The following is a 22,954-nucleotide window of genomic DNA, read 5'->3' on the forward strand; positions in this document are numbered from 1 at the left end:
TGGGGTGAAATTGGGGTTGTTGGGGGATGTGGTTTGCAGGGCAGTGCAGCTCAAAGGGGGCCAGAGGTTTCTGTTCCGCGCGCTATCACTGAATAAAAAATAAATTACGGCAGTAGCTGTATTTCTGACACAGAACTCAATGGACAGTGAAGAATACAAAGTGCCTGAAGATTGTGAAAAGCCCTAAGAGAATTTTGAAATGCACTTTTCTTTGTAGAAGCACTACCTCTTATCTACCTCAACACCAAAATGTATTCATCTTTTCTGTAATTTTACGTCCTCTTTTGGTAACGTTGTTGTATTGTTGTAGAGGAAGAATTTCAAGAGAACGTTTGGCGTCTGAGCAGCTTGGCAGTGGAGTACAAGGGGGATGCGCTTCAGTGGACCCTTTCATCCCCTTGCAACCTGTCCGGCGACATCTTGCTATGTTCCAAATCAGAAGATAGTGAAGCTTGTCAGGCGATCCCTCACTCCAGACAGAATATTCAAGTTAATGTGAGTCCTTTATTTCATCATTAATGTTTTCAGAGGCAGTCCCTCAGGATTGAGGATAACTTGCTATTACTTTGGTTTTTATTTATTGTTTTTTAAAATTAGGGCATAGGCCTTTCTGGCCCTTTGAGTCGCACCGTCCAGCAAGCCATCCTAGAAATAGGATGCTTTAGTGAGAAACGAGTCAAACATAGGCAATGGGACCAGCTGAGAGGGACAGCCTGGTCAGCATGGATGAGTTGGGCTGAAGGGCCTATTCCCATGCTGTACGACTCTATACCCAGACCATAACATCGGTCCTTTTGCATGTCCCATTGAGGCACTCATTATATATATTTTTGATGAAGTTATCTTAATATAGCAAGACATCTGAGGAAAAATTGATATCAAGTCATAGTAAAATCAGGAAGGAGAAAATATAGTGAAGATGATTTTTCAGTTCTATTGTTGATGACGTAGCAGTTGGTACTGATGTGCATGCTTTATTGGTAATCGGCTGTCTAGTTATAATTAGTACCAATATTGATATTGGTCTGGATGTTTAACACTAGCATGAGTACAAATACTAAACATGAACAAATTTAAATAGATTTCTAAATGTTTGTCTCATTTCATCCATTTTCTGTTCAATTCAGGGACTAAGGGAATTCAGAAGTGTGGACCCACACCCTTCGCTCTGTGTAAAGGTAAAGTTCCTATCACCATCATGTATTGAAGGAACTACAAATAGTCATAGTCATAGTCATAGTCATACTTTATTGATCCCGAGGGCAATTGGGTAATATGTACACATAGATTGCATTAGTAGGCCAGATGTTGATGTGTGTAAGTGTTAAAAAGCATGTTGTTTGGGCGAGGAAAGACCTGAGGTTTGATCGATTTAAGAGCTGGGCAAATATTGGAAAGATCAGATAGGGGCTGAATTGAGGCTGTGGGCCCTAGGTGCAAGAGCATATTGAGGTGGTGAGGCCCAGGCCTGAGGGCACATTGAAGCAGAAAGCTCCAGGTTCAAGAGGGAGGAATGACGCAAAGTTTGGAGAATTTAGGCACTGGGCCAGATTGAAAAGGTCAGGGTGTCTGGGCCGGAGGCGAGGGGCAGGCTAGTTCAGCTTGTTGCTCCACAAGGTTTACTCGTCTCTGTGCTGAACGGAGGATGAGGCCTGCACTTAATGGTCTCCTGAATCAGCGGCAGTGATGACTGGCTTCGTGGCTGCGGACTCACTTTCATGAACTTCAGAAAGTTGCTTACTTACATTGCTTGCACGATTTGTTTCTTTTTCTGCACATTGGGTGTTTGACGGTCTTCTTTTATTGATGGGTTCTTTTGGGCTTCTCTGTTTTGTGACTGCCTGAATCTCAAGGTTGTATATAGTACAGTATACATAGTTTGATAATAAATGTACTTTGTAATGGAAATGTTTTGAATATTGTAAGATAGATTTCCAAACCTTGTCTATTTATCGACACTCATTCACAAGTTTGTGGAGAGCCTTACTATCAGCCCACTTAGTGTCCTTCCCTGCTCCTCCTACTCTCCCTCCTCTTTTCCGGACTAATATAAATGTGAGCTGTCCTGATACTCCACAAGAGCAAAACAAAATTAAATTATGTCTGAAATTACAGCAAAAAACCCTTTGTGGTTGTTTGATCTGGAGATGTGATCATTCTTTGGACATCAAGGATGAGGCATAAAATTTGTGGTTATGGTCTTTTAGCGGGTGTTCATAACCAAAAAATAACAATAACTCCAACTTATTCCACTGTAGGGTGAAAGGGGGGAGTGAGAGAACAAAGAACAAGATGTCATGGTCATCTTTTACTAAAAGCTAACTCAGACCATACAGATAAGAGACATTCCATTGACAAAGAACAACCAAGGAGACAGTCCAGTTTAGTGTTGTGACACAGTCTGCAGAGAAGCTGTAGAAAAATACAGAATTAGCTGCACTACAACAACAGAAAAGTCACTGAACAAGTACAGACAAACAAAAGTTCAAAGATATAATTTAATGTCAGAAATATGTATACAATATACATCCTGAAATGTTTTTTCTTCTCAACCATCCACGAAAACAGGAGTGCCCTCAAAGAATGAATGAGAGTTAAATATTAGAACCCTAAAGTCCCCCACCCAGCTCCCTCCTCCTGCACGTAAGTGGCAGTAATCCCCCCTCTCCCCACCGGCCAAAAAAAAGGCATCAGCGCCACCACCAAGCCCTCAAGCGTGAACAAAGCAACAGCAAAGACACAGACTTGCAGTACCCCAAAGACTACTTGTTCACCCAGTATTAGATGTACCACAGGCTCTCTCTCTTCTCCCTCCCTAATAAGGGAGAAAGAGGTGTCCCCATTTTCCCAGCGAGTGGGGAGACATAACAAACAACTTGCTGGTTTACGATGTTAAAAGTCCGCCACATCACTTTTTTTCAAGCTCTGTACCCAAAAAAATGGACTCACAACTGCAGATATTCCGACTCCCCTGAAGACACACGAGTCTCCTGTCGTGACACCGACCTCGATCTGTCTGTCTCCAGAGCCCTGAGATCCTAGGCTTCCTTAACCGAGCCAGATTCTTAGTGCGAGCCTTTGGCGTGCCAAACAACAACAGTCGGTTGTGAAACCCTGAAAGCGGGTTCCATTCCTGCAAAGACCGAAGTCAGCGTGTAACTCCAGGTCAGCGTCTTCAAACAAACTCCGAAAGGGAAAAATAGAGATATTAAAGATGGACATAGAGCTGTTTCCAAAGATGCAAGCAAAGGAGACACCATTAGGCGCCATTAATCCTCTTAAGCTCTGCCTTCACAAACAGGTGATTATATAAAAAATATCAGCAAGCAGAAAGACATGTTAAACTGCAAGAACAATAACAATTTAGACTCTAACCCAGCAGGGTGATGTAGCAATGCAGGTGTTAGTGAAGGTGTCTACTGTGGATAAAACTGTCAGGAATGTACTAATCACACTGACAAAATCTTATCAGTTTGTTCGGGAAGACTGTGGATCACACTAGCTCGGGGGTTGAGTTGCCCATCAGTTGTAGGTTTGTCTTCTCCATGAGGCTGAGGTGTTGTTCCTCACTTGTGCAGCGCCAGTTCCTTGCAGTCTGCCTAAACAAAGAAGATGCAAAACATGGAATGATCCTTTCAATATGTGATTAACATTGTATGTCTGAATATGAATGATCATAAAAATGGGCATTTCTATTGCTGTGCTACTCAAGATAACACATCTATCAAGCTTGTAAACATTTTTGCTCCTTGCTGTGGGATTTTTTATTTCTAAGCAGCAATACTCCTGATGTCTCCACCAGGCTCTTCCAATGACGGAACTGGAAAGTACGTTAGGCTAGAAGACCATAAGACATAGGATGCCATTTAGCCCATGGAGTGGACATCACTATCCCTTTATCATTGATTATTTATCCCCCTCAACTCCATTCTCCCCTTAACCATTGGCACCCTCATTGTCAACCTCCGCTATAAATATACTCAATGACTTGACCTCCACAGCCATTCATGGCAATATATTCCACAGATTCACCACCCTCTGGCTAAAGAAATTCCTCTTCATCTTTGTTCTAGATAGACAATCTACTCTTCTGAGGCTGTGTCTTCTGGTCCTAGAATCCTCCACTATAGGAAACATCCTCTCCACATCTAATCTGTCTGGGGCTTTCAATATTCAATAGGTTTCAATGAGATCCCCCCCTCACTTATTCTTCTGAATTACAGCAACAAGAGGCCCAGAGCTACCAAACACTCCTTATATATTAACCATTTCATTCCCAGAATTATCTTTGTGAACCTCCTCAGGGCCCTCTCCAATGCCAGCACATCTTTTCTCAGATAAGGGGCCCAAAACTGCTCACAATATTCCATGTGTGGTCTGACCAATGCCTTATAAAGCCTCAGCATTACATCCTTGTTCTTCTGTTCTAATCCTCTTGAAATTAATGCTAGCAATGCATTTGTCTTCCTCACCACTAACTCAAGCTGCAAATTAACCCTTAGGGAATCCCGCAGAAGGATTCCCTAGTTGCTTTCTTTGCACCTCTGAATTTTGAATTTTCTGTCCATTTAGAAAATAGTCTGCACTTGTATTCTTCCTACCAAAGGGCACGACTATATACTTCCCTACACTATGTTCCATCTGCTACCTCTTTGCCCATTCACTTAATCTGTCTACCTCTTGCAGACTTCCGGCTTCCACAATACTACCTGCCCCTCTGACTGCATTCCTTTTTTATGCAACTTGGCTACAAAGCCATCAATTCCGTCATCTAAATCATTGACATAAAACGTGAAAAGAAGTAATCTCAACACCAATCCATGTGGAACACCACTGGTCACTGTCAGCCAACCAGAATGGGCTCCCCTTATTGCTACTCTGCCTCTTGCCTGTCACCCAATCTCCTATCCATGCTAGTGTGTTTCCTGTAATACCATCAGCACTCAGCCTCATGTGCAGCACCTTGTCAAAGGCCTTCTGAAAATCAAAGTAAACAACATCCACTGACTCTCCTTTGCCTGTTATTTCCTATAATATTTCCAACAAATTTATCAGGCAAGATTTTACCTTAAGGAAACCATGCTGAATTTGGCCTATTTATCACATGCCTCCAAATACCCCAAAACTTAATCCTTAATAATGGACTCCAGCATCTTTCCAACCACTGAAGTCAGGCTAACTGGCCCGTAATTCCCTTTCTGTGGGTGGATGAACTGGTCCTGATTGTGTGGATAGTCAGAGGCTTTTTCCCAGGGCTGGAATGGCTAGCATGGGAGGGCAATTTTAGGGTGCTTGGAAGTAGGTACAGAGGAGATATCAGGGGTAAGTTTTTTACGCAGAGAGTGGTGAATGGCTGCGGGCGGCGGTGGTGGAGGCAGGTACGATAGGGTCTTTTAAGATCCTTTTGGATAGGTACATGGAGCTTAGAAAAATAAAGGGCTATGGGTAACCCTAAGTAATTTCTAAAGTAAGGACATGTTCGGCACAGCTTTGTGGGCCAAAGAGCCTGTATTGTGCTGTAGGTTTTCTATGTTTCTATATTTCTGTCTCCCTGCCTTCTTGAAGAGTAGAGTGAATTTTGCAATTTTCCAGTTATCTGGAACCATTCCAGAACCTAATGATTCTTGAAAGATCATTACTAATGCCCCCACAGTCTCTTCAGCTACCTCTTTCAGAACTCTGGGGTGTGGTCCAACTGGTCCAGGCACATTCTGAATATTTGTTGAAACATTGTTTTGATTTAATTCATTTGGACCTTTATATCCAGCAGTATGAATCTGAGAGCTCTTTCCTTCTCCAGATAGATGGCCACTATACGAGGTGTAATTGATAAGTTTGTGGCCAGGCTAGAAGGAGTCAATTTTAGAAAACCTAGCACATTTATTTTTCCTACATTTATACACTTAGTCCAGCTGTCGTGGAGCATACCGATCCCTTCTTTGTAGGAGTCGGCGTCTTGGACCTCCAAAAAGTGGTACACAGCAGGGGTGATTGATAAGTTCGTGGCCTAAGGTAGAAGGAGATGAGTTATTAACTTCAAACTTTCTGCATTTTCACTCAAAGAGTTGAACTGCACCTGCATGTAACAAGAGCTGTATAACTCACCTCCTTCTACCTTAGGCCACAAACATATCAATCGCCCCCCTGCTGTGGACCACCTGGAGGTCCAAGACACTCTCGTTACACGCACGTGCAGTTCAACTCTTTGAGTGATAATGCAGAAAGTTTGAAGTTAATAATTCATCTCTGTCTACCTTAGGCCACGAACTTATCAATCACCCCCTCTGTGTGTGTGTGTGTGTGTGTGTGTGTGTGTGTGTGTGTGTGTGTGTGCACGCTGCAAACCATTATAATGTGTTTTTTTAAAGTGTCTTTCCTTAACTTTACAAAATTGTTTTGAATTATTTCTTCATTTGTGAGATGGGGACAATCCAGTATTTATCATCCATTCCTAATTAAAAGGTCAATCAAAATGGTCAGTTTAGAGTCACGTATCAACTAGACCAGAAACAGATAGCAGATTTTCTTGCTCCCTCCCCCCACCCACCGTGAGAGAATTAAGAAATAAGATAGGCCTTTAAAACAATCTAGTAGTCTCATGGTTAATATTAGCTTTTCTTATTGAAGTTCAAGTTTAATGAATTACCAGAAGTTAAATTCCTCGATTGCTATGGAGAGTTTCAAACTCATGTTTCTGAGTTAATGATTTGGACTTAGCCCGTCCATATTTTAATCACTACCCCACCCACAGGAAAACAAAATGAGTGTTACAAGTAAATTAAGCAGTGGTTTAGCGCGTCAGTAAAAGGGTGAAATCCAATTTCTACACATGACTTTTTACAAGTTTAATCTGCCTGAGGAAAGTTGTTTGATCCATTTTGGCATACAGCGTATAAGTTACTCCAAAATATAGTTTTTACCTACAGGGTATGTTTGTGGTCTTCTGCTGCTGTAGCCCATCCACTCTAATGTGTGCTCAGAGATGCTCTTCTGCACACCACTGTTGTAACGTACGGTTATTTGAGTTACTGTTGCCTTGTTCCAGTTTGGCCATTCTCCTCTGACCTCTCACATCAACAAAACAAATTTGCTCACACAACTGCTACTCACTGGATTTTTTTCTTATTTTTTGTACCATTCTCTGTAAGTCTAGAAACTGCTATGCATGAAATTCCCATGAGATCAGCAATTTCTGAGATTCTTAAACGACCCCGCTTGGCATCAACAATTATTCCACATTGAGTTACTGCCACATGAATAGCTGATCAGATATTTGCATTAACAGGCAGGTGTACATGAATACTTAGTAAAGTGGCCACTTAGTGTATATGAGAATCAGTATCTCATTTTAAAATAATTTCTCCTTGAAGTAGATATCTCTGCTGTGCTTGTTTAAACCAGTGACCTCATTTCTTTTACTATGTGATTCCAATATCTTTGTATTTACCTTCTGTATATTATTAACAGTTTTGTAAACTTCCATTACATCACCTCTTCTTCTGTCTTTCATCATACCTTGAATTCTAAACCTTGCATCTTCCAAAAGTTCAATGTCTCCTCTTTGTCTTATGTTATAATTCAAATGTCAATTTGCTTATAGCCCAAATTGGGCAAAGGCTTTAATTTTTCATTGAAGATCTATCCTGGGCCAACCAACTGGTAAGAGTGTTCAAGAACATCTTCAGTCTTTCACTGCTGCAGTCAGAGATTCCCATCTGCATCAGAAGGGTAACAATAATATACCAGAGCCTGAAAGGAACAGGGAGAGCTGCCTCAACAACTTTCACCCAGTTGCACTCACATCTACTGTGATGAAGTGCTTTGAGAGGCCAGAATCAACACCTGCCTAAGCAAGCACCTGGACCTTCTGCAACTGCCTTCACAACAATACATCTACAGCAGGTGCCATCTCTTTGACTGTCCACTGGGCTTCTCCACCTATGTCAGACTGCTGTTCATTGATTAACAACGTAGATTATACAAAGCTTACACAGCATCTCCATGTGCAAATTGAACAACAAAATAAATGACCCTAGTGCAAGATTGATTGAAGCATTTGATAAGGCATATAGAAAGGCACACTGGACAATCCTGTCAACACCGGGATGCCCACACAGTTCGTCAACCTCATCTGCCTTTTTCTTGACAATATGACCGGCCAAGTCCTCTCAAACAGTGACACTTTACAACCATTTAATATTTCAAACTGAGTGAAGCAAGGGTATGTGCTGGCCTCTGTGACATTCAACTTGTTCTTCACATATGTGCTGAACCATGCAATCGAAGGCCTCAAACACAGACTTGATGGATTCCTCTTCAACATTTATCATGAGAGTGCCAGAACAAAGATTGTCAAAAAACTCATTCTTGTAGCCCTGTGTGCTGACAACTGTGCTCTGATGACTCATGCTGAGTTTGCCCTTCAGCTAATTGTCAACAAATTTGGTGAAACCTTGCGTCTCTTTGGTCTTAACATCAGCCTAAGCAAGACAGAAGTCCTATTTCAACCTGCTCTTGGATCAGCTGCTTCCACCCCCCCATCTACCACTATCAAGAGAACAATACTGAGAACGGTGGAAGAGTTCCAGTATCTCGGCAATGTCATTTGCAGTGATGGCTCACAGGACAGAGAAATCAGACCCAGGATTTGCAAGGACAGCCAGAGCCCTGGTTGACCGTGTTCACATGTGTTGAACCAGTACAACATCTGCCTGTCCACAAAACTAAAGGGATACGAAGCTGTTGTCCTCAGCAATCTCTATTATGGTTGTGCAACCTGGACCATACACAGAAGGCATCTCAAAATGCTAAATAGATTCCATGTGCGTAGTCTGAGGTCAAAGCCTGGCGTCTGTTGGCAGGACTGAGTCACAAACCTAGAAGTCCTCGACAGGGCAGGGACCATGAGTGCTGAGACCATGAATGTAAATGCACAGCTTTGGTGGACAGAGCATGTCACATGTGTGAAGCATGCCTGAATCCCCAAGCAGCTGAGCACGAGAAATCAAGGCAGGCCCTGTAAGAGGTTCAAAGACTGTGTAAAAGCTAACGTTGCACATGCTGGGCTTGACCCAAAATGGAACAGAGTACGGAAGACTGGAGTGGGTGGCAAGCCTTGGGAAGGACTGCTCACAGCAACCTGGAGGAGAGATACCAAGCAGTGCTAATTACTGCCCGATAAAGAAGGAAGGCAAAAGCAGCAGCTGCACCTCCAGGTCCAGCACAGTTTCCATGTCCTTGTGGACGGCTGAGTCGCTCGCAACTTGGACTCAGCAGCCACCTACGAAAACACAACAGAACTGCTCAAATTTGACTCTTCATTGGATACAACAGACAACAACCAGTGCAAGATTGAAAGAGATGGTCCAAGGTAGTCTTATGGTTCTTTTAGGTTAGTTGATGTCAGTGGGGAGAAAGTAAGAGATTGTTAGATCTCTGAAGGAGATTTTTGCATCTTCGTTAGGCTTGGGTGAAATGCCTGAAGAATGGAAGATAGCTATTCTGAAAGGACAAGAACTATAATCATGAAAACTATGGACCATTGAGCTCTACATCAGTGACAGAGAAGTTGGAGAAGGTTCTGAGGGAATACATCTAGGGTTGATTTAAAACATCAGGATTGTTTAGGAGGAGTCAGCATAGTTTTGTGCAAAGGAGATCATGTCTCACAAATCTGATTGAGTTTTCTGATAAGGCAGCTAAAAAATGTTGAAGCCAGAGTGGTAGACATGGTTTAAATGGATTTCACTTTCAGTTTTTGACAAGGTTCTGCTTGGTAGGCTAGTCTAGAAGGTTAAAGCATGGGGTATTGCAGGTATGCTGGAAATCTAGATCAACAATTGGCTTGGTGTTAGGAGGCAGAGGATAATAGTGCATGTGTGTTTTTGCAGCTGGAAGTGAAAATACAAAGTTCAAAGTAAACTCCATAACATTGGTGTATTGCAGGGATCAGTGCTGAGGCTTGTTCATAAAGCTCTGACATCCACCATCAGGAAGTGCTTCAAGACACTGGTCATGGTGTACATTAACTCCAGCCTCCCAGACAATTCAATCCAATGCAATACACCCATCACTAAAACAGGTCTCTGGCTGACACCATCTCATATCTGAGGCATCCGGACAGTAAAGGCACCTACATTAGACTATTGTTTATTGACTACAGCTCCACCTCCAATATTTTAATTCCAAGCAAACTCATTACCAAACTCCTAAACTTGGGACTCAACCCTGCCCTTTGGAACAAGATCCTTGACTTCCTGGCCTACAGACCCCGATCAGTAAGGATCAACAGCAACACCTTCACCAAAATTATACTCAACACTGGCTTCCCACAGGTCTGTGTCCTCAGCCCCCTACTCTACTCCCTGTACAAACACAACTATGTGGCCAAATTTTGCCCAAACTCCATCTACAAGTTTGTATGGGCTGTATATCAAATAATCATGAGTTAGAGTCCAGAAAAGAGATACAAAGCCTAGTGACATGGTGCCAAGACAACAACCTTTCCATCCATGTCAGGAAAACAAAAGAGCTGGTCATTGACTTCAGGAAGGGAGGGCAATGAACATACTCCTGTTGACATTAATAGGTTGAGACAATTGAGTTTCAAGGTCCAGGGAGTGAACACCACCCATACCCTGTCCCAGTCCAACACTTAGATGCCATGGCTAAGAAAATTCAGCAGCACCTCTAATTCCTCAGGAGGATAAAGACATTTGGCATGGCCCCTTTGATGCTCACCAATTGTTACCAATGCACCATAGAAAGAAATCTGTCTTCGACGTGTAACAGCTTGGTATGGCAACTGCTTTGCTCTTGACCACAAGAGAGTGCAGGAAGAGACACATCCACCGTCCATGGACTCTGTCTGCTCTTCCCACTGCACCAGGAAAGCAGCAGCATCATCCAGTACCCCATCCACCCTGGGCATTCCCTCTTCTTCACCCTCTCACTGGGCAAAGGATACAAAAGCCTAAAAACATGTACCACCAGCCTCAAGAACAATTTCTATCCTGCCGTTATAAAAGTATTGAATGGTTCCTTATAGTTTGGTGAGATGGACGCTTGACTTCACAAACTACTCTATGACCCTCCACCTCACTGCCGGTCTGCACTGCACTTTCTTTCTAATACAACTCTTTATTCTGCTCTCTGTTATTGATCTACTTTTCTGCTGCCTTAGTGTGCTATTGTAATTGATTGATCTGTGTGGATAGTATACAAGATATGGTTTTATTGTACCTTGGTACATTTGACAATAATAAACCAATTTACCAATATGAGTGAGTTGGATAAGAATTGGTATGTTCAGTTAATTTACAGATCACATAGATGTTGGTGAAATCATAGATATTGAAAAAGGATAAAGTGGGATGCAGATTAGCTACAAAGTGGGGCAGAATGGAAAAGCGGATGAGGTGCGGTACTCTGACGATTCAATTTACAGTAAAACAGTTTTTTGTAAAAGGCACGGTGCTTAAGAGACAGGGTACTGAAGAAGGTGTTTGATATGCTTGCCTCCATAGTCCAAAACATTGAGTATGAAAATTGGGATGTCATGTTGCAGCTGCATAAAACACTTGATATATTTTGTACAGCTCTGGTCACCACATTGCAATGGTAGCATTAAAGAGAATGCAGAGGGGTTCATGGAGATGTTGCCTGGAATAGAGGGCTGGAATCATAAAGAATGGTTAGATACACTGGGTTTATAATCACAGGAACTTAGGAGGCTAAGGAGTGACTTTAGAGAGATTTATAAAATTGAGGGACATGGAGAGGATAGAAAGTCAGAATCATTTTGTCCTGATCTAGAGAGATTAGAACTTTGAAGGCTATGTTCTTCACACAGATGGTGGTGTTCATCTAGGGATGTATTTTTGCCATTGGTTTGGTACTTAGATGGGGAAGGCAGAGAAGGATCTGGTCCTAATGTAGGCAAATGGATTTACATAGAAGGCATCACTGTTGGTGTGGACAAAGTAAGCAGAGAGAGCGCATTTCAATGCAATTCAATTCTATAATTTAGCACAATAGAATCAGTGAGGATAGCAAGCTGTTTCAAATTTATTCCTAGTAATTTTAGCATTATTCATGAAACACTAATATTTTCTCTTTTATTTCCTCTATTTGCTATTAGTGTTTACATTTCAGTTGCCATTGCACTGAATATTTACATTTCAGATTAAGTCTATTTGATGGGATTTAACTAATGTGCATGGGCTAGGTGACCCAACACTGATAATTATTGCAAAGTATATGGAAGTGTAGCTAATGTAAACAGGAAATACAATGTTCCTTTATCCAAATAGTAACCTCATAATATAAATATAAAAAGTACAGACTTTATTGATGTTCTTCAAAGGGAAACTGAGGAGGGAGGTAGACGGACAATGATAAAGGACACAAGTGGAAAGCAGAGCATATGAGTTTATAACTGAAGTGATTACAGAGGATGAACATATAGACTCCACTTCTGGTTCAGCTCATCTGCACCTGAAATGTCCCTGTGTTATTGCTGGATCTGACCATTGCAATACTCTCCAGATCAGTCTCTTCATTAACATGAGGATATAAAAATTTCTGCCGGCCACACCACTGCTCATACTGCACCTTCTTCAGTACTCTGTTGCCTGGTCACATTGCCCTGTCATCTATCAATTCTAGCATGTTAAATTATCCTTAGTCTAAAATCCTTCTATAGCTGTTCCCCCTTACCCCTCCAGGGATTCCCACTCTGAGGTTGACGGTAAGGCTCAATGGCATGAGAAAGGTTGGGAAGCCCTGCTCCTCTCCCTTTTGCTACAACCACCTCTGGGCCACAATGTGCTATGATTGTGACCTCTTCAAATTCTGATTTTCCATGCCCCAAGCTCTGGAGTTCTCCTCATGAATATATCCACCTCTTTATCTATTTAAAAAGTTTCTAAAGACATACCACTTCGACTGAGCTCTTGATCGCCCTAACTGCGCACATGACTCAGTTTCAATTTTATTTGCTCACAGAATGTACAGTAGGCCAGTCACAGATGCGGGTGGAGAAATGGCAGATGGACTTCCATCTGAGCAAGTGTGAGACATACAGTGTATTTGCCTTCACTGGTTGAGGCACTGAGTATACAAATGAGCTTGACTTTGAGCTGAGCACGCTGCATCTTGAGCGTGATGTGCAATGCTGATTGCCACATTATAGGAAGGATGTGGAAGTTTTCGAAAGGGTGCAGAAGGGGTTTACCAGAATACTACTGATAAGGAGAGGTTGGACAACTTAGATTGTTTTCTCTTGGATGCTGGAGGCTAAAGGGATCCTGATAGAAGTTTATAAAATTATGAGAATTGTAGATAGGTTAGACAGAATCTTTTTTTCCCAGAGTAGAAATGTTAAATACTACTGGGTATGTATTTAAGCTGAGTGAGGGAAAGTTGAACTAAGATGTATTGTGCAAGTTTTTTTTAGCACGGTGGGATGTGCCGGGGTAGTGGTAGAAGCAGATAGAGTAGAGGCACCTCAGAGCCTGTTAGACAGATACTTGAATATGCAGGGAGTGGAGGGCAGGGACAGGGATCATGTACAGTTAAAAGAGATTGAGTTTAATTTAGTGTTGTGTCTGGCACAGGCATATTATGCCAAAGAGCCCATCCTGCGCTGTGTTCTTCGTTCTATAGCGTGATGCTCTGTGGGAGGGAGGGCGTGGGGCGTAATCGATAACTGGCCCCTATAGAACTGTTTATTGTTTATGTATTAAAATTCTTTTGTGGGATAATAGTGGGAAATTCCAGTTTATTTATTGTTACATTTTAGCTTGAGTTATACAGTTATTCGCTTGTGTATTTATGGGTCACCCTAACTGTAACCTGGTCTGTGAAGTCACCTCCCCCGTCTATATGAGACTGTTTGGGTTCACTCCCTGTCATGGTGCCCTGTCTGTTTTGTGATTATCACAATAAAACAGTTGTTGAGTTAATGATCTTCCTCGTCTGTCATTATGGACCAAATGCTCGCCACAATATTTTGTCCTGGGAAGTGCCTTGGGAGGTTGTTTTGCAACACGGGGAATCTGAATATGGTTACTATTTGGTAGTGAGTAAATTTTTATACAAGATGCATCTTATTACTGTCTTAGTTGTGTATTATACAATTTTAAATAGATGTACAAGCTACTCCCTTGAACCAGTGTTTGTTTATCATCTTGGTTGCCATAGAAAGAACAAAATGCATCAGGGTGTACCTGATCTTTGAAACCCCAAGGGACTTTGTAAATAAGTAATGAAACTAAATACTTGATATATAATACTTTAAAGGCCATTAGAGAGAAGTCACAACTCAGTAATTTTTGACAAATGTGTTTTTAAATTGACTTTTTCCCTTCTAAAATAGTTTTTTTCTAACTTAGGTTCTCTCTGGGAATCATGTCAATCTCAGTTGCCCTTTTGGCAGTGGTGAGTATCATTGTCATTCATTTGTGTTTTTGAAGACATATTAAATATTACAGTTTAGAACATGAAAGATGTTGGCTGAGATTAAGTATACACCCTGATGCTACTGAACCATTGAGACTCAAAGCAGTGAACTAATATGTCATCTTGTTTCTTTTTAGATCTTTGAATTTCTGGGTTGATTTTCCTTCACTGTGTTTTAATGATTTCAAAATCCTTTTTTTTAATCATTCACTCTTCCTTGTTGGATTTTGTTTTGTGTATACTCTTTACTTTCACTTTTGTTTGTACACACCACTTCAAATTCTTTTCATTATTGTTCTTGTCTCTATTTAGTTCCACTCATTTTCCTTATTAATTTGCAATTTCAAAACCGGCCCTTTTTAAAAATAGCTGCAGTTTGACTTTTCCTGCTGGCTATTGAGGAACTCCGAGGAGAGAGGTAGAGCAACAGCAATAAAGAATACTGTTGAAAGGGGAGGATTTGGGAATGTAACTGAATACATCATAAAGTTGAACATACGGATGGCATCAATAGGGAGAATGCTAATAAAGGGTAGTTGGAGAGAGAGTGACTTCTGCATGGGGGTCACAAGCCTGGCTGTAAAAGGGGCTAGCAACCCCATCCCATAAAACCCCGGAGCTGCAGAAACTCCAAACAACTTGTTCCTGGGAGAGGAAGGATCTTCACTGAGAAGACATATGAGGTTGTGTGGTAACAACAGAAGCCACAGGTTTGATGATTGTTCTATCAACCCAGAAGAGATGATTCTGACGAACTGCTGTCGGAGGCCTATGCCACAGTGGGGGTGATGGGCTTAAGAAGAAACTAAAATGAAGGAAATGGACAACAAATAGAGATAGGAAAGCATTGGCAACGGGGAGACATGGTCCAGAGATTACAAGCAATGATGGAAGAGTATAAAACAGGTAAGCAGATGGAACAAAACTGCAGCTTAATAGGGAGGTTGTTTGGAGAAGAAAGTGCAGAGAAGTTTGGACATTTGGGTAGAGTGCTGACTGGCTGCCATTGATATAGAGCTGCAGCGTAAATGGAGCAGCAGTATATTTGGAGCTGCAGAGTGATCCTGAGGATTGGGCATTTTGCACAGACTTGTTTAAGCAAGATGTTACTCACTAGAAAGTAGAGATTTTGTTGCAAGCCCCTTAAATTACTAGGATCAAGGAATCAGGTACAGGTTTGGAAGTAGGTACAGAGGAGATGTCAGGGGTAAGTCTTTTACGCAGAGAGTGGTGAGTGCGTGGAATGGGCTGCCAGCGGGGTGGTGGAGGCGGAAACAAGAGGGTCTTTTAAGAGACTCTTGGATAGGTACATGGAGTTTAGAAGAATACAGGGCTATGGGTAACCCTAGGTAGTTCTCAGGTAAGGACATGTTTGGCACAGCTTTGTGGGCTGAAGGGCCTGTATTGTGCTGTCCGTTTTCTATGTTTCTATTCTCTCCTCTTTTAAAACAGTACTATGTGACATGTAAAGCATTGTGCAAGGGAATTTCATGCATCTTCTGTCCTCTTCCATATATTTGTCAATACAGGGTGATGTACTGTTGTGTTAAGAATGTCACCAAGTTTACACTGAAGAAAGTGATTCCACGAACTCCTTCTGAAAAAGTTGTCTCTTTTGAGATGTCCTCACGTTATGACCATAACACATGAGAACAGAATTACACTACTCAGCCCATCGAGTTTGCTCCACCATTTCACCGTGCCTGCTTTATTATCCCTCTCAACCTCATTCTCCTGTGTTCTTCCCGTAATCTTTGACAGCATTACTAATCAACTTTCAATTTAAATATACCCAATGACTTGGTCTCCATTGTTATCTGCACCAGTGAATTCCAGATTCACCACCCTCTGCCTAAAATAGTTCTTCCTCATCTGACCGAAAGGGATGTCCTTGTACTCTGAGACCGTGTCCTCCTGTTTGAGACTCTCCCATTACTGGAAACATCCTCTCCATAGCTACTTTTCCTTGGCATTTCAAAATTTGATAGGATTCAAAGAGATTCCTCCCTCATTTTTCTAAACTCCTGTGAGTACAGGCCCAGAACAATCAAAATCTTCTCATACATTAACCCTTTCTTTCCCAGGATTATTCTAGTAAACCCTCGCTGGACCCTCTCCAGTACCAGCACATCCTTTCTTAGATACAGGACTCAAAGCTGTTCACAATATTCCAAATGTGGACTGACCAATGCCTCAGCAGCTCATCCTTGCATTTATATTCTAGTCCTCTTGAAGTGAACGCTAACTTTGTATTTGCCTGTAAAATATCTGACTCTTCTGCTCAGCTGGGAGATGATCAGGAGTATTTTGCTAATGTCTCTGATCCTTGCTCGCACTGTTGTCCAGATAGCCATGGACTCCCGGTTGCCTGGCTCTCCTCCCCTGATACTGGGTACAGAATGCAGAACATAATAACTCCATGTGCTTAGTATGGGCTGTGTGTGCTCCTGGAATGATGCAGTCAATGAAACTTCATCTTGAGCAGATCTAATGCATTTTCCACCATGATCTTGGTACTTTGGTGTCTCCTGCATCTGTGCTCGACTGATGAATGTAGTGAAGGACAGCTCTTCTTACCCCAAGGATCCAACCCTCCAGTCATTTGCCATCAAATAAGATGACATATGCTCTGATGCCATCTGGGACCAACCAAAGGTGCATTTGATCGTCCTGTACATCTTTTCGTATCATTACAAATCTCTGCTAAATACTGTAAAACTATTCCCTCAGCGAGTTGTTGGATAGCGATGCGGCTGGACATATTGTGTACTGTTGTTGTGTTGTCACCTGGACCTTTTGTGTACTGTTGTCATGCCGAAACGGTGTGTGGTGTGAGTGAACATCTTGGACAATCTTGCTGTGATTGCAGGACCTTGTTGGACATTGGTAACATAGAATACTGCAAGTCCCGTTCACTGGTTCATTGACAAGACCGATGATGGAGAAGCTGTTTTGCCTCAGTTGTAGTGAGGACTCCTTTCAGTGCTGTCCTCCAGTATTCACTCCGTGCTGCCTTCTTATGTTTGCTTGGTGAAAGAACGAGCTGTATTAGGACAACCTGCCGTAAATCTAGTCATTTCACTCAGACATGGGCTATTTTTTTCTTTGTGACTGTATGTTTTCCTGAAATTTTAACCATATGTGCTATTTGAGCTATGTGTGATGTGGTCTTGGTAATATGTTGTGCACTTTGGGCCCACAGGAATGCTATTCCATTTTGCTATATTTATATGTGGTTGAATGATAATTAAATTTGAACTTGAAATTCTTCATGATTTGCAATGACACGAACGTTGAAGGAATGGAAATCTTTCCTACATTCCTGTGCCTAAGATGTTACCTTTTCCTTTTTGATATCAATTCAGGTGAAGTCACGTCTTTGCCAACCCTAAGTGTACCTAATTGTACCTAAGTGACCTTTCTCATGTGGTGATGAGCAGCAGATTGGCCACCAGAGCAGAGGTCTACTACAGGCACACTGCCATGATTCTGTGGCATTGTAGTTCAGAGTCAAAGTGATCTTGCCCTCCACAAAGAGTGCAGAGTGGGGATGAGCCCAGCCAAAGTTCTTTCTATGGAATGTTGTACATCTCAGTGATGACAGTCTTCCAGAAACTAAACTTGCAAATGCATTGTTCATCGCTGAGCTCCAAGTAGGAAGTGGGGTCTCTGAAGATTCTTTAAACACGTAAACATTTATTTGCTTCTTCCCTAGAGGTCCCTCCCTCACTTTGAGTGACCAGTCATACACATAGCAACAACTCCAGTAATAGAGGCTGCCAACAGCCACACATCTTGGAAGTAGTATCTTCCGCATCTAAATGCTAGAGAGAAAGATAGTTTGGGACACAATCTTTGGATCTTGAAAGGCGTCCGAGCTGCCTGCAAACAGGTCTAAAACTGCATTGTAATGTCTCCCAGTGAAACATGGCTTCCTGACCTCAACCACAAGATGAGTCCATTAAATGTATGACATTTGGTTTGGCAGCCATGGTAGTGTGACACTATTACAGTTCTGGGTGGCAGGGCTTGGAGTTCAATGCCAGCATCCTCTGTAAGGATCCTGTATGTGTTCCCTGTGCAATATGTGGGTCTTCTCCAGGTGATCCAGTTTCTTCCCACAGTCCAAAGACATACTGGTCAGTAGGTTAATTGGCCATTATAAATTGTGCTGTGATGAAGGTAGGTGGATGTGATTGGGGGTTGCTGACAATGCAGCTGGAAGGGCAGAATGGCCTATTCCATGCTATATCTCTGGATAAATAAGCACAGTTTGATCCACACTGACTCCTTATAAATAAATACACTAATTGCTTGAAATGAAAGAGAAGATCAGCATTTTGGGTTGGCTGTTTGCTTGTAGGGCTGTTCGCCAAGTTGGAGATTAGATCGCAAACGTTTCTTCACCAGTCGAGGTGACATCATCAGTGCATGATTGAGTGCTGTTTTTTGCAGACTGCTTGCATCTATATTGACCTGACTCATTGTTATGATTGGTTGGCTGTCTGCTGGCTGCTAGCCTCCACTGTGTCCCAGCCAACCAGGTGACTGAGTTATCTCCACTGGCCTGTATACATGGTTACCAGTCATTGTAAGTGTTGGTTTGCTCAAGTGTCCAAGGCTCATCCCTCAGCTCCGATCCCACAGATGCACAGGTTCATAAATTGTGTCAAGTTCAAAAAGATTGTTAATATTCTCTTCTGCTGAGAACCAAGCTTCTATGAATTCTCTTGATGCCGGAATTCTCAGATGACTTGTGTGCTCCTTGGTCTTCACTTACTGAGATGAGTGACAGAGGATCACTAGCTAATGTTTGTGTAGTCTATGTGGGCTGGTGCGTCTTTGGGTCTTGAGACAAGTGTTCTAATGGTTATGCTAGGTTTATGAGCTAGCATTATTCTGTGTGGTTGGAGCAGTCTCGCCATCATTTCGGAATTATTTCTGATGTACGGTAGGGTTAGCCTCTTCCTTGTCTGTTCAGTAGGTTGTTTTGCTGGATGAGACACCTTCTAATGAAGTTTTTTGGATAGCCATTGCGTGTGAATACTTTGGAAAGGTCATTTTTTAAATTCTTCTTGAGTTCTGTGCTACTGCAGTGAATAGTGTTGGGATGGAACTTCATTTGTGGCAGTTGAGGTGATTGCTGTGATAATTGAGAATTCAGTCCATTTTTATTCCCTTCCAGTAAACCGATGTTTCCAAACTTCCATCTGCATTTCTCTTCATCAGCGCATCTAGGAAAGGAAGTTAGACACTAATTGCTGTCTTTGATTTCATTCCAAAAATGATTTATTATTCTAACTTGTTGTAATTCCGTTTTAGTCGAAAAAGTAGTCACATCATTCAGAAGGTAAAAGAACTCTGCAAGAACCCAAGTGTGATTCTGCATCCCGGTGCCACCTGCTGTGGCTGACACCTTCTGCTATAGCAGGGCTCCGATTGGCTAGATGCAGCTGAGAATTCTTCTCTTATTGTGATGGTGTTGGCCTGGGGAATGGACAAAGCATTCTGTAGTCCTGATGTCATGATGAGGCAGTTGATTGGCTCAAGGCCAGGGCAAGATTCATAATGAAATGCTCTCTGGTGACACGTACCTGGAGAATGCAGGCAAACACCTCAGCTCCCAAGCTTGAGGAAGGAATTACCCTTTGGCACCAGTGCCAGAACTGCAATCAAGTCACCTTTCATTTTTCATAAACAGGATATCTCTTTAGGCTACCATAGTATGCCAGAGGGACCAGTTCCTCAGCTTACTACATCTTACGTAAATAACTTGGATGAAGGCATGAAACTAATGGTTACTTTAGTTGCTGGTGAAACAATGACAGGCAGGAAAGAAAATTATAAAGGAGGAATAAAGAGGCTGCACACGAATATGGAGAGGTTAAGGGAATAGACAAAGGTCTAGTAAATGACAATTAAGTTTGAAACTGCCAGTTTTGGTTAAAAAAAAAACTGAAGAAGCATGAATTGACTTTATTACTTAAATCCGTCATATACATGAGTAATCTTTACGTTTTGTCTCCGTCTAAATGTACAATGCAATTTATAGTAAATTATAATATATAGTAGGTACAACAGGGCAGTCAATATAACATAGAAATACAATTGTATCAGCATGAATTAATCAATCTGATAGCCTGGTGGAAGAAGCTGTCCCAAGCCTGTTGGTCCTGGCTTTTATGCTGCAGCACCGTTTCCCAGATGATAGCAGCTGGAACAGTTTGTGGTTGGGGTGACTCAGGTCCCCAATGATCCTTCGGGCCCTTTTTACACACCTGTCTTTGTAAGTGTCCTGAATAGTGGGAAATTCACATTTACAGATGTGCTGGGCTGTCCGCACCACTCTCTGCAGAGCCCTGCGATTGAGGGAAGTACAGTTCCCATACCAGGCAGTGATGCGGCCAGTCAGGATGCTCTCAACTGTGCCCCTGTAGAAAGTTCTTAGGATTTAGGGGCCCATACCAAACTTCTTCAACCATCTGAGGTGAAAGAAGCACTGTTGTGCCTTTTTCACCACACAGCCGGTATGTACTGACCACGTGAGATCCTCGGTGATGTTTATGCTGAGGAACTTAAAGCTGTTCACCCTCTCAACCCCAGATCCATTGATGTCAATAGGGGTTAGCCTGTCTCCATTCCTTCTGTAGTCCACAACCAGCTCCTTTGTTTTTGCGACATTGAGTGAAAGGTTGTTTTCTTGACACCACTGTGTCAGAGTGATGACTTCCTCTCTGTAGGCTGCCTCGTTATTATTAGAGATTAGGCCAATCAGTGTTGTGTCATCAGCAAATTTAGTTAGCAGATTGGAGCTGTGGGTGGTGACACAGTCATGGGAATACAGAGAGTAAAGTAGGGGGCTCAGGACAGAGCCCAGGGGGGAGGGCTCCTGTGTTGAGGGGCGGGGGGCAGAGGTGAGGGAGCCCACTTTTATCACCTGCCAGCGATCTGACAGGAAGTCCAAGATCCAGCTACACAAGGCAGGGCAAAGGCCAAGGTCTCTGAGCTTCTTGTCCAGCCTGGAGGGAATTATGGTGTTGAATACTGAACTGTAGTCCAAGAACAGCATTCTCACATAAGCATCCTTCTTCTCCAGATGTGTAAGGAAGGTGAGTAGAGCTGTGGCTATTGCATCATCTGTCGATCGGTTGTGTAAGTAGGCGAATTGTAGGGGGTCCAGTGTGGGTGGTAGCAAGCTGCAGATGTAGTCCTTGACCAGCCTCTCAAACCATTTACTTATTATTGAGCCAGTCATTCAGACATGTTACCTTGGTCTTTTTAGGTACAGGAACAATGGTGGGTGTTTTGAAGCAGGAGGGCACTCTACACTGGGAGAGGGAGAGATTAAAAATATCAGTAAACACACCTGCCAGTTGTGCTGGGCACACTCTGAGTACCCAACCTGGGATGGCGTCCGGTCCCACAGCCCTGTGACCGTCCACTCGTTGGAAACACCCGTGTACCTCAGCCTCAGAGATGACCAAGGTGCAGGTCGTATCAGCGGCTCTCCTCAGGGGCTCCGTGCTGGCGACATAGAACCGAACGTAAAAAAAATTTAGTTCATCTGGGAGAGAAGCAGTGATGTTGACAGCACCACTGCCTTAGCTCTGAAATCTGCGATGGTGTGCAGACCTTGCCATAAGCTGCGTGCATTGTTGGTGGAGAGTTGTGTCTGGATCTTGTCCCTGTATTGTCCATTCGCTGCCTTGATAACTTTGCGCAGATTGTGGCTGCATTTCCTGATGGTTACCGGCAACGTAACGCCTGTCTCCCGCAAAGAGAGCTGCACGCACGCAACTTGTTGATCCAGGCTTTCTGGTCTGGAAAGACCCGGACCAATTTTTGGGGGACAACATCCTCGATGCAATGCTGGATGAAACTTGTGACCCCTTCCATGAACTCGGAGATATCCTCATCATGGAAGACATTCCAGCTGACGTCACCAAAGCCTTCACCATCAAAGTCTTAATGGTGAAATTAACTTGGTATCCTAGAGCATGATTCACAAAAGGTAGTTATAGTAGTGATTACAAAAGCTACAGCGTGTCATGATTGTATTGTTCAGGGAATTTAATACAAAATTAGGGCGGTTATACTCAGTTGTGATGTGCATTATTGAGACCATATCTGTAGTGCTGCAGATAGTTTTGGTTTTGTTTATAAAGTATCAGATGTTTGGAGATGATTTGCTGGACTGCTAAGTGGACTAGGTAGACTGAACAATATTTCCTTAAAAGACTAGATTTTGGACTTCAGATGAATACGAGAGAACAATTGAAATTTTGAGAGGCCTTGACAGCGTAAATATAAGAAAATGTTTCTTCTTTTGGGAGAATCTAGTACAAGGAGATCGCTGCTTAAACATAAAAGGGATGTCATTTAAGATTGATGAGATGATTTTTTCTTATTGTGATGAATCTTAGGAACTCTTCCCCAGCCTTCGGAGGAACCAGGATCCCTGAATTATTTTAAGGTAGAGGGAGAAACTTGATAG

The 22,954-nt window shown here is 42.5% G+C and overlaps 1 protein-coding gene across 4 annotated transcripts in view; it reads left to right on the forward strand.

Annotated features, from left to right (window-relative positions):
• Positions 1-22,954, forward strand: part of LOC140211240 (interleukin-17 receptor C-like) — a 102,354-nt gene that overhangs the window by 56,644 nt on the left and 22,756 nt on the right. For all 4 annotated transcript variants that reach the window (XM_072280882.1, XM_072280883.1, XM_072280885.1 and 1 more), the window contains 3 exons: positions 311-495; positions 1,128-1,178; positions 14,394-14,439. In XM_072280882.1, coding sequence (XP_072136983.1) covers positions 311-495; positions 1,128-1,178; positions 14,394-14,439 — 282 coding nt within the window. The remainder of the gene's footprint in view (positions 1-310; positions 496-1,127; positions 1,179-14,393; positions 14,440-22,954) is intronic.

This window comes from Mobula birostris, chromosome 16 (genome assembly GCF_030028105.1).
Source record: "Mobula birostris isolate sMobBir1 chromosome 16, sMobBir1.hap1, whole genome shotgun sequence".
Classification (NCBI taxonomy): domain Eukaryota; kingdom Metazoa; phylum Chordata; class Chondrichthyes; order Myliobatiformes; family Myliobatidae; genus Mobula; species Mobula birostris.